Genomic DNA, 12592 nt, shown 5'->3' with positions numbered 1-12592 from the left:
AAGTGTTGAACTACTGTTCAATTCCCTTTAGAGAGCCATTCCAATTAACAGAGTAGTGCCCTCCTAGGGGGGATCAGCAGGAAGAGAAGAGTGGAGGTAGTGGTGGGTCAGTAATTAGACAGCTATCCCCAGGATGTGACAACAGGATTAAAGCCTGCAGGGCTGTCAGGGAGAGTCCTCAAAGCTGTAACCTCTAGCACCCCACCGCCCCCTCACCCCTGCCTGGCGATTGGAGAAACAGGAAAAGATGCTGCCACACTGTCCGTCTGCTTAGTAAGAGAGAGCTAGGATTTTCAGTAGATGTCTTCAATTACAACTTCCTCAATATGTGTTGGCCTGCCTAAATATCCTGCAACTCCACCTTTTGCACAACAACGGGCATTTTTCAACTTATCGTATCATGCTTGCGTTTTATCCTATACTTGCATATGTGGTTTTATGTGTGTTTTGATGTGTCTTTTTATGTTGCACACAAATTGCCTTTTGGGGACCAAAGATTTAATGAATTGAACAAATAACACCATATTTGTGTACCCAATTTTCAAAGGCGTACTAACATCAATCTCACATGACTCTGTCATTGACTCCCTTTTATTCAGGAGAGCATTTTCATCATATTGATGTGGCCAGTGACACTTTGCGCCTTGAATGTCCAATATCTTCCAAACTTGAATGCTGAAGTGCAAGACACAAAAGTGGAGTTCCCCCTTAACTTTGATAGCATTAATCAATATGTGGAGAGCATGCATACGAATTAATCTTACACCTGCTGGCATTGCCTCCCTGCCTGCGGGTGAGGTCCCTCACATGGGGCACCACCCAGCCAGCCAGAACTCAACAAGCTGCTTTGAAGCAGCAATCTCATGTAACCTTTAGAAAGAAGGTCAGTTTACCAGCGGAGAGCTGAGTTCTTCGGTCTATATTTCACGAAGGAACACTAGGGGCCGAGGCGCAAATAGGGACCTGTTAAATTCATTAACTGGCACAAGGCCATTGCTCAAGTAAGCAATGTACTGTTAGGGTTTTTCAAGCTTGAAGAGACTGTAGAATAGAAAGGATTGACTTGACGTTTTGTCCAGTCGGTATAGGCTACATTGGCAAGTCTCCCACGCACAGCGATTTATCCAAGAAGCTCGAGCTCTTATACAGTTGCGCATCCGTGGGTTCGCATGATATCAGTAGGATATGGGCTATTAGGCTATCCAATAGCCAGAAGAAGTAGGAGGAAGTACAGTAGGCAAACTGTATTGCATAAATTTCCTTCATGCATATCAAGTTTCCTTTTAATCTCTACATCACTAGGTTTAGCACATGAAAATATATATAGGCATAGTAAATCACATTTTAGATGTTTATTTTTTATTTTTATAAAAAATATTTTTTATTGTTAATACATCTTGAAAGCATAATAAATACATGTACATGTTTTGTGTTTGTGGATTAAATTAAGTGACAATGCGTTTAAGTCTAGCTCATCGGTGAAATTGAGCCTATATCACATTGGATTCAAAGTGGTCCTCTTCATGCGTGAAATAGAGAGGCTACACTCGTGCCTGTGCGTCGGATGCTGCTGAGACTAGTGCAGAGTGGGCGAGTGAGCGACTGCGGTATCTTGGCAGGAGCATCAATCATAGGCTCGTCCACATTTGTTTACCGTCGAAATCAGCAGGCGACCCGAAATAAACTCGAAAGGCGATTGAACATTAACGTTTTGGGATCTTAGTTCACATTTTTCCAAACCCGTTTTCAAGATTTTTAATGGAAAATGGCGATATGCACTCCGTCTTGCAGCATTGTCTGCTTGGTATCTTTCCAGATTATCTTGATTGTCAATGTACAGTGGCCTGGCGCCGATGGTCTCACGTTCCCCCAGCAATACACGTAAGTATTTTATATCACTGGCTGCTCAGCTGTCACAGACAAAATGCGTATTTTGAGGTCCAGCATTTGATTGCCACGTTGGGTGACCGTCATTGTGCTGGTGTACCACCTCAGCTTTCCTATCATTAAATTAGGTTACTCGCATTGTATTTCTGACGTGAACATATTTCTCGCTATGCTGCGACTGCTCCGGCAAACGAGGAACGGGCAATGAAACAGTCCATTTAGGATGTTAAAGGGATGTGGACCGTTGCTTTCTGTCATACACAATACATGAAGGAATCACATACAAACACGGCACTATTCCCTAATTACCATTTACCATTGACTACATATATCATTTCCCGTTTAGCCCAACGGTTAAGAGCGTTGTGCTATAAACGGAAAGGTCCCTGGTTCGAACCCCCGAGCTGAATAGGCGAGACATCTGTCCTTGAGCAAGGCACTTAACCTTAATCACTCCTTTAAATGGCTCTGGATAAAAACGTCTGCTAAATGACTAAAATGTAAATGTTCTAGATGTGTTATTTTTGTCATATCATTGGCACAAACAATACTGTTTGCTTGCTAGCCAGTCACTGTCAACAGTCTGGTTGGCAAGAGCAGGCTGCTTGCCACCTAATTGATGGTTGTTGTGTTCATATGTGGCTCAATGGGAGTTTAGTCGTCACAACATCTCTGTGTGTCTCATGATGTCAATGCAGCGCTGGCTGCTGTCTTTGATCAAACTGGGCAGCATCAGGCTTTTTTGTTGTTGCTTTCCTTCCAGACTGTCTCAGTCCTGAGGGGAATATAGTGGAGGTCATTTGTTTTTGGACATGGTATCATATAGCTGTGCTCCACTACTTCTAATGCTGTAAAATCTTTAGCTTTTGTTTGGGATTCAAGCATGTGGAATCAGAATGACACATCAACATCATGTGGACATGCTTTTATTTGGGATGTAGGTCTAGTTAGGTAGCCTATGAAATGTGGGTTTTTGTTTGGTGCTTTGTGCAGAACGACATGCATGTCTTGATGGTTTGCCGACAACTTGATGGGATTGCATTTTCTATAGGAGCCGTGATGGTTGTGTGTGCAGGGTTACAGAACACTGTTGTTCAATACATTTATTGTACCGTTTTTTAATTGCACAAACAACATACATTCAAGTGTAGCATACAGTCTCGACAAAGTCACTCACTCCAGTCCTCTCTTTGAAAGCCTTTCAAATGTATCAAGGGTTTCAGAGGAGTGCTGATATAGGATCAGGTTCCCTCTGTCCATGTAATCTTATTCATTGTGATCTAAAAGGCAGAACTGATCCTAAATCAGCACTCCTACTTTGAGACGCTTGATACGTATCATATGTTTCACGCTTCTCAAAGTAGGAGTGCTGATTTAGGATCAGTTCTGCCTTTTATGTGGTTGCTGGGACTACAACCACCAGATCTGGAACGTAATCTGGGGCTAAAGCATGTCTTGCTTTAAAACGGATCTATAGAATGAATCAATAAAAACCTCTGTAGCCATTGGCCCATGTCCACATGTCAAAATAGACCATCTCTGTGCCCTAATTGGTCTGTGAGAGGAGCTTAAAACACTAGCTAGAAACAAGACAGGTAACGGTGACATAAAGGAAGTAAGTAGCCTACAGTTGTACGGCATGGCTTACTCTGGCAGTTACAGTGAGCCCGACAGTAATAATGCCATTCTAGCTATGCTTGAAGCTGATTTTAATAAGCCTGCGTTCAAAATGATCCTCAATCTGTCCATAGTGGAATAGTCATCACTTTGTGCCCTACTTTTCATCATCCTCTTCCCAGCTCTTCTTCTCCAACCTTTAACCCTTTCACTCGTAAGCACAGCTGGCACTTAACTGGAGACCACAGCTTTCCGGGCCTTTCTCCAGGCTCTGCAGTCAGGCAGGCAGGCAGGCACTCACCAGATGGGACTGGGATCTTTGGGACAGTAGAAGGAAACTGTGGGCCAATGACAGCTGGAGATACTGGGAGCGGTTTGTTGTGTTCCAATGAGAGCAAGGGTCTTTGGCGCAACAGGGGAGGTGTGTGTGTGTGGGGGGGGGGGGGGGGTGATGAATTGGATTATTGTGGGAGGTACATAAGGTTGTCCTCTCCTTCCCTATGGTTATCTGCTGAGTGAGTGCATTGAAACAGCACCACTTCCCTCTGCCCTGGGTCTCTTCATGTAAGCTAAATGAAGCAGAATCGCCACACTGAAGAACAGCAGCTCCCTCCAATTAAGAATGAATACTGCAGCAGTCAGGGTTTATCCCTTTTCTCCATCCCTCACAGCCCCCGTCCTTCCCTCCCTCCCCTCCCTCTTTCTCACACTTGCTCTTCCTCAGAATCTCTCCTGCCCCTCCCCCTCTCGGATCACCCCACCCTCTCTGAATATCCCATCCGCTCCCCCTCTCTCCTTCCCTCTCCCTTTGGAAGTGAATATGGGTCACAGCGGGCCGTGTAGTGCTACTCTCTCTCTCTCCGGTCCCTGGGGTGTGCATGGATGGTAGGTAACAGAGGAGAGGCAGGAGCATGGCAGGCAGCTAGCTCCGCAACACACAGTTATCTGATGTCCCAGTGGGGCCCAGGAGGAGAGGAAATGGAGCGCACTAAGAAAAGCCAGGATCGGGCTTCAGCTGCTCTGAGTCACACAAGCTTGGGCATCCCAAATGACATCCTATCCCCTATTTAGTGCACTACTTTTCTAGCGCACTATAACGGCCCCCGGTCAAAAATAGTGCACTATACAGGGAAAAGGGTGTAATTTGGGATGTTGCCACAGTCAGAGAGAGGGCTTCTGCTCTGCTCTGCTCTGCTGTTCTGTGGGCACTAGCAGTAGTCATGTAACCAAGACTGTTTAGTCATGGACTATCATATACTAAAGGCGTTTATTACCACCCTACTCTTCCTTTAAAACAAATGACCATCTTTGGTCATATCATATCACATATTATGTCTGTCTGTTTGTGTTCGTCAACAGACAGGGGGTGCTCTGCAGCTCGGATTGCAACAATCACGAAACAAAGCCTATTTTGCCACCTCTCCTTTAAAACAATACCATCTTTGGTCATGTCATGTCTGTCTTCCTGTGTCCAGCGTCTCTTGCGTAATCATCAGACAGTAGCCTCATTTGCATCAGACAGGACTACGGCTATTTTTAAATCGTTAATGAGTCTGTTAGTCGTTGATAGCGCTTCGATGTGTCATCCAGCAGCCAACGTCTGGGAGCGGAATGCATTGTCTTTCGACAGTATCTGTCTGCATCGGCTCTTCTCTCAGCCAGCTGTAGTGGTGTCGGTTACATTGTGACTGGCTGTGTTGTGGCTCCATAGCCGATGATTCACGAGCGTGTTTATACTGTAGCCTGGCTGTTACAGTTGTTACCCACTTGATTCTTGTGCTGCTGGTCATGACTCATCTGATACTTGCTACCTACATTGTGTGCCTATATATAGCCCTTCGACTTGATTTCACAGTGTACAACTGTGGACAACTGAATATACACTGTGTTCTTAATGCACAGTCTGTTTTTAATACTCTAGGCAGAGTCTAGGCCTATATATCCTGATGTGGTAGTGACGTGTTTATAGACCTACTGTATCTACTGTTTAGTGTCGGAGTCATAAACCCTCTTTTGGAACACTGTAACTGAAGATTGTTCCAGAAGTGTATTGCTGTGATTGTTAAGGTGTAGCATAAGGCAATGGACTACAATAGTAAGAATCATGTGTCCTTCGATTGACTCGCTCCACCATTTTAGATGCGCTTGCTTTACTGCAGCATTTCTCAGGCCTGATGAAGCAACAAAATATGGCCCTCGTATTTTACTCGCTCAATGGGCTCATCAATGATTAATGGTCCACAGAGTACTTGAGTCAAGCATTGGGGCTTTGCATTTCTTTTTAGTGTGGAGTCAGGTGGTTGAATGTGCTTCTTCTTCTGGCTTTGTTGCAGGAGAGAATCTAACCCCACCAAGGGAGTGAGAGGAAACTGATGTTCTTGACTAAAGAACCGCCACTCTGAGAGTTCCTTTGCTTCGAATGAGTATATCTTGTAGAAACAGTTCCACTTTTGACCAAGCCTGCGTCCCAAATGGCACCCTATTCTCAAAGTAGTGCATTTCTTTTTGGGCCCGTAGCCTCCACTTTCTCTCTTTAGCATTTGTTAGAGTGGTGTTGTCATTTCCGTGTGTTAGGAGGGGAATGGGAACTGTTAAAGCTGGTTACGGGGATCGCAAGCAAGGTCCTGGTCATAACAAACTCCTGTTGTCTCCGTTTGGATGGGGTTAATATGCAGATGTGCTGGTATTGGGTGACACCTCACCTCCATATTGTGTGTCCACAGAATAATGCACTGGGCCAGGCGCATTGAGCAGGAGATCGACAGAGTCTTCCAGCACATCAGCGGAGCCCAGCAGCTAAAAGGGGTGAGTGCTCGCCTAACCTCTCTTCCCCAGGCTAAAAGCTACCGCATATCATGTTTCAACAGGGAGAGAGACAGCTTGTCAAACTGTCCTGCGTTTTCTGATTGGATCACATTGTAACCTATATTTTGAACTCATTGCCCCTAATTGCCAAGTCTCAGAAGATGTGTGTCCGAGTTGCCCTCTGTGTACTGTAAAATATACATGTGGGTGTGTCTTCTGTACTGTGTGCGTGCGTGTCTGTGTCTGTGTCTGTGTGTGCGTGTGCGTGCGTGTCTGTGAGCCTGTGACCATACTATGACAGGTGACTGAACAATACAACATCCTTTAACATATGCTGCACAGTAGCCGAATCGTAAAACTTGGATCAGCTGTGGGCCGATGGGTCCTATACATGGTGAGGGATGGGTGTCCTCGATGCTGTGAGTGAGCGATGACTGATGCTCGTGTTCTCTATGTTGGTGTCAGAGAAGAACAGATGGTCTGGCAGCCTGCAGTAAATCCTTGATGGGAGCCATGCACCTTTTCCTCATTCATTTACCCATAATCCTGCCCAGTGTCTGAAACAGCTCCGGGAGCGAATGTTCCATAGCCTGGCGCTACACAGTGTAGGCCGCAGGAGAATCCTGTGCTCGTTTGAAAAAGGCCCATGAATTGAAATTAACCTTTATCTATTTTATCTGTGGTTTCTTCCCAAACTTGAGTTTCTACTCAACTGTGAGTAGAATGGTCCTGGAGGAAATAGATGTTGTTTTATGGGCTCCTGACCAATTGTGATATTTTGTGTGTATTTTTTTGTGCAACATGTTTCCGCCATTGTTTCCTATGTCCGAAAAGAGCTTCTGGACATCAAAACAGCAATCACTAACCTCGATTTGGATGAGGATTTCTACTTCAATGAGTCGGCAGCGAAGGACTTACTGCTCATTCCCGACCAGGCCCAAATCCACGACATACAGAGAACAAAGAGGCGGCGTTATAGAGGCCGGCGTGCGGGATATCTGACGAGACTACGGTCGGCAAGCGGATAGACCGCCTCTACCCTCTGTTCTATTGGCCAACGGGCAATCATGGACGAGCTCCGTTCGAGACTATGCCATCAACGGGACCTGAAGAACTGTAATATTCGATGCTTTTCGGAGTCATGACTGAACAAGGACATGGATAATATACAGTTAGCTGGGATTTCTGTGCATCGGCAAGACAGAACTCAGGGAGGAGGGGTGTCTCTTTGTTAACAATGCCTGGAAGTCTCTAGGTTCTGCTCGCCTGAGTTAGGATACCTCATGATTATCCGTAGACCACACTATTTCCCAAGAGATTTTTAATCTATATTTTTAGTAGCTGTCTATTTACCACCACAAACCGATGCTGACACTAAGACCCCACTCAACTAGCTGTATAGGGCCATAAGAAGAAAATGCACATCCAGAGGTGGCACTCCTAGTGGCTTTAATGCAGAAAAACTGAAATCGCTTTGACTTCATTTCGACCAGCATGTCACTTCTGTAACTAGGGGATCCAACAGATCCACAGATTACACACTCTCTATTGCACTCCACATTGCCCTTTCCCACCTGGACAAAAGGAACACCTACGTGAGAATGCTGTTCATTGACTACAGCTCAGTGTTCAACACCATAGTGCCCTCCAAGCTAAGGACCCTGGGACTGAACACCTCCCTCTGCAATTGGATCCTGGACTTCCTGATGGGCCACCTGCAGGTGGTCAGGATAGGCAATAACACATCCACCACGCTGACCTTCAACACATGGGGCCCCTTGTGTGCGTGCTTAGTCCCCTCCTGTACTCCCTGTTCACCCACAACTGAGTGGCCATACATGACTCCAACACCATCATTAAGTTTGCCGACGACACGACGGTGGTAAGCCTGATCACCAACAGTGATAGGGAGGAGGTCAGAGACCTGTGTGGTGAGAACAACCTTTCCTTCAACGTGAACAAGACAAAGGAGCTGATTGTAGACTAAAGGAAACGGAGTAGCCAAGCATGCCAACCCATCCACATCGACAGGGCTGAAGTGGAGTAAGTCGAGAGCTTCAAGTTCCTCGGCGTCCACATCATTAAGGACCTATCATGGTCCAAACACACCAACACAGTCATGAAGAGGACAAGACAACGCCTCTTCCCCCTCAGGAGGCTGAATAAATTTGGCATGGGCCCTCAGATCCTCAATGTTTTACAGCTGCACCATTGAGAGCATATTGACTGGCTGCATCACCACTTGGTATGGCAACTGCTTTGCATCTGACGGCAAGGCGCTACAGAGGGTAGTGCATATGGCCCAGTACATCACTGGGGCCGAGCTCCCTGCCGTACAGGACCTTTTATACCAGGCGGTGTCAGAGGAAGGCCCTCAAAATTGTCAGACTCCAGCCACCCAAGTCATAGACTGTTCTTTCTGCTACCGCACGGCAAGCGGTACCGGAGCTCCAAGTCTGTGACCAAAAGGCTCCTAAACAGCTTCTACCCCCAAGCCACAAGACTGCTGAACAGTTAATTAAATGGCTACACGGACTATTTTCATTGACCCCTTTGTTTGAGTTTTTTTGAGCTGACTCCATGCACTCTCACAAGACTACTCACACATACTACACTGACACTCCAACACACAAAACACACACACACACACACACACACACACACACATGCATATTAATGCCACACACACGCATTCACTCACAAATAGGCCCTCTTCACGTGCGCTGCTGCTACTCTCTTTGTTATCTATCCTGATTGCCTAGTCACCGTTATCCCTACCTACATGTACATATTACCTCACTTACCTCAACTACCTCGTACCCCTGCACATTGACTCAGTACCGGTACTCCTTGTTTATCAAATGTTATTTGTCACATGCGCCGTATACAACAGGTGTAGACCTTGTCGTGAAATGCTTTACTTACAAGCCCTTAACCAACAATGCAGTTTTAAGAAAAATATTTACTAAATAAACTGAAGTAAAAAAAAATAAAAGAGCAACAATAAAATAAAAATAACGAGGCTATATAAAGGGGGTACCGGTACCTTGTCAATGTGCGATGGCACAGGTTAGTCTAGGTAATTGAGGTAATATGTACATGTAGGCAGGGGTAAAGTGACTATGCATAGATAATAAACAGCGAGTGGGACCCCTGTGTTGAGGGTCAGCGTGGCAGATGGGTTGTTACCTACCCTTACCACCTGGGGGTGGCTCGTCAGGAAGATCCAAGATCCAGTTGCAGAGGGAGGTGTTTAGTCCCAGGGTCCTTTGAGGGCACATGGTGTTGAATGCTGAGCTGTAATTAACGAACAGCATTATCACGTAGGTGTTCCTTTTATCCAGGTGAGAAAGGGCAGTGTTGAGTGCAATAGACATTGTGTCGTCTGTGGATCTGGTGTGGCCTAAATATCAGTATAGGCGCCAATCCTGCTTGTGAAAGCCTGCTTGTGAACAGTAAAAAAATCTGCACAAAATCAATAATGGCATTCTAATGAATATAAGTGTCGATATGACAGTGGTCAAAAATATAATATTATTGACAGTTATTGGACACATTATTTGTGGCCTCGCTCGTGCTTACAGTATGGTGTGCATCTTCACGCAACAGTTGGATCTCATTTAGCTGTTATCCCTTGTCCTAACAGTCACCACAAATCTTCGACACCTTCACTTGATTTCAACACTTCCCACAAACAAGTCGCTTGGAGTGGAAACAGGTGTCGTGGGTTCTGTTCCGATCTGCCCACCTTGCAGCTTCTCCTCCCCGGGAGCTGTGTGCAATTTTGGCTCGAGCAATGGCTCGCGTTCAATCTTTGCTGCTCTCTTGGCCCTCATATGTCTCTCACGTAGCCCGTGTGCCAGACTCATGATGAAGTTTCTTCTGCTCATGGGTGTTATTCATGCACTGCTTGAACAACACGTGTACGTTGATAGCAGCCAAGTCAAGCATGTTGAAGAACACAGCAACAGGCCAGCGGCGAGTTCTTCCTTACACCTAGTACAGCAGTGAAATCTGATCGAAAACATTATCCGACACTCGCTCACCTGCTGCCCGATATGGATCCTTCAGCACAAATCAGAATCATTTATTGTTATTTAACCTTTTTTTAACCAGGAAAAGTCCATTGAGACCCAGAGTCTCTTTTTCAAAGGAGACCTGGCCAAGAAGGCAGCAACAATTAATACATTACATAATTAAAAACATACAACAATAAAATACAACAACATGATCCAGCCTAAAAAAAAAGCATTTACACTCCTCTGTAACAGAGTCTCCCGTCAATATTTTAAATTCTTTCAGTGGCACTAACATATCTAGATGAAACATGGATTGTAGATTATTCCATGCGTTTGGTGCACAAGACGAGAAGGCGGTCTTGCCTAATACTGTGAATGTCCTGGGGACTTTAAGTAGCAACCACCTAGCAGACCGGGTATGTTGGTGAAGGAGACCAGACTACAGAGGTAAAGAGGGAGTTTACCCAAAAGGGCTTTGTAGATGAACACATACAAATGTAGCTTTCTGCACATGTAAAGTGAGTTCCAATCCACCATTTGGTACAATGTACAATGGTGGGTGTGTGACCTGGCATTTGTAATAAAGCGTAAGGATGCATGATAAACAGAGTCCAGTCTCTGTAAGACAGAGGAGGTTGCATGCATATGCAACAAGTCACCACAATCAATTACAGAGAGAAAAGTGTCCTGAACAAGATTCTTTCTAGCCATAAGCAGGAAGCAAGCCTTATTATGAAAATAAAAACCCAATTTTAATTTAAGCTTCCTCACAAGATTATCCACATGAACTTTAAAGGACAACTTGTCATCCAACCATATACCTAGGTATTTGTAGGATGGCACTTTTTCAATGCATAAGCCACCAGATGTGACTATGCTAATGTTCTCTGACTGAGTGTGAACTCTGGTAAAGGTCATGAATTAAAAATGTTGTACATTCAAGACCAGATTGAGTGTAACGCTTGTTGTTGGTGGAAGAAGGAGTAGACCAAAGCTCAGCGTGGTACGTATTCATAGTGAGTTTAATAAAGATGACGGGATACGGGAACAAAAACAACAAACCGACAAACGAACAGTTCTGCAAAGTGCAACAACAACACTAAACAGAAAATAACTACCCACAACTCAAGTGGGAAAAACAGGCTGCCTAAGTATGGTTCTCAATCGGAGACAACGATTGCCAGCTGCCTCTGATTGGGAACCATACCAGGCCAAACACCTAGAAATGGAAAACATAGAACGCAAAACATAGAATGCCCACCCCAACTCACGCCCTGACCAAACTAAAATAGAGACATAAAAAAGGAACTAAGGTCAGGACGTGACATTGAGACCATAAAGGGAGGCCTGCAGTGACTGAAAAGCAGTCTGGAGCTCTTCAACAGCCTGAACCAGAGAAGGAGCACAGGAATATATGACTTTATCATCTGCATATAGATGCAACTTTGCTGGTTGCATCCCATTTCCCAAATCATTAATACAAATTGAGAACAACACAGGAGCTACAATGGAACCCTGGGGCACAGCTCTATTAATCTCAAGAAAGCTAGACTTGTGATTGTCAGCATATACACATTGCATTCTGTCAGAAAGATAGTTACTAAACCAATGTACTGCCCCTTCACTGAGACCAATGTTACTGAGTCTAGCCAGCAACAATTAATGGTCAACTGAATCAAATGCCTTTGATAAATCAACAAACAGAGTATCAAAATAATCTGAGATGTCATGATCATTATTTTTCATTCAGATCTTATAGCAACACTAACGCAGCATGTGCATCCATTCATCTTGGTCTTGCCATTGTGAATTATGCACCCTCTCACTGTGTAGCGTACTCCAAGTAGGCCTAGAGTAGACTAACACAGCTGATTGGATTTGGTAGACTGATATAGGGTACACCATTTTGAGATTATAATTAGAAAAGATCAATACAATAGAATGGCCCTTCACAATTGGTGATTACATAATTATGCGTCTTTCGCATCCCCTCACTCATCTAATCACCCATTCTCCCCAATCATACTATACTCTTTTTTGTTGTTGTTGGTCTTATGTTATATGCATGAAATTAGTTTCGGTGTAGTTTAGGTTCAGTTGTGAGGCAATTATCGGGGTGATTATAAACTGGACATGGCACATTCAACTATCGGAGAAGGAGCGGAGCAGGCCAGGGAAAATCATTCCAAATATTACATGTCCCAAAAAACTGGTTATAACTCCTGTTCTGTTTGTGAAATTAAAGAGTCTAACAATGATAGTGT

At 44.7% G+C, this 12592-nt stretch overlaps 1 protein-coding gene across 2 annotated transcripts in view; it reads left to right on the top strand.

Annotated features, from left to right (window-relative positions):
- Window positions 1-1569: 1569 nt before the first annotated feature.
- Window positions 1570-12592, top strand: part of cacna2d2b (calcium channel, voltage-dependent, alpha 2/delta subunit 2b) — a 93546-nt gene continuing 82523 nt past the window's right edge. For both annotated transcript variants that reach the window (XM_021568677.2, XM_021568676.2), the window contains exons 1-2: window positions 1570-1881; window positions 6228-6309. In XM_021568677.2, the coding sequence (XP_021424352.2) occupies window positions 1766-1881; window positions 6228-6309 (198 nt within the window). In that variant the 5' untranslated portion in view covers window positions 1570-1765. The remainder of the gene's footprint in view (window positions 1882-6227; window positions 6310-12592) is intronic.

This window comes from Oncorhynchus mykiss, chromosome 17 (genome assembly GCF_013265735.2).
Source record: "Oncorhynchus mykiss isolate Arlee chromosome 17, USDA_OmykA_1.1, whole genome shotgun sequence".
Lineage (NCBI taxonomy): Eukaryota > Metazoa > Chordata > Actinopteri > Salmoniformes > Salmonidae > Oncorhynchus > Oncorhynchus mykiss.
The sequence above is the reverse complement of the archived record's forward strand: the minus strand, read 5'-3'. Positions and strand labels throughout refer to the sequence as shown.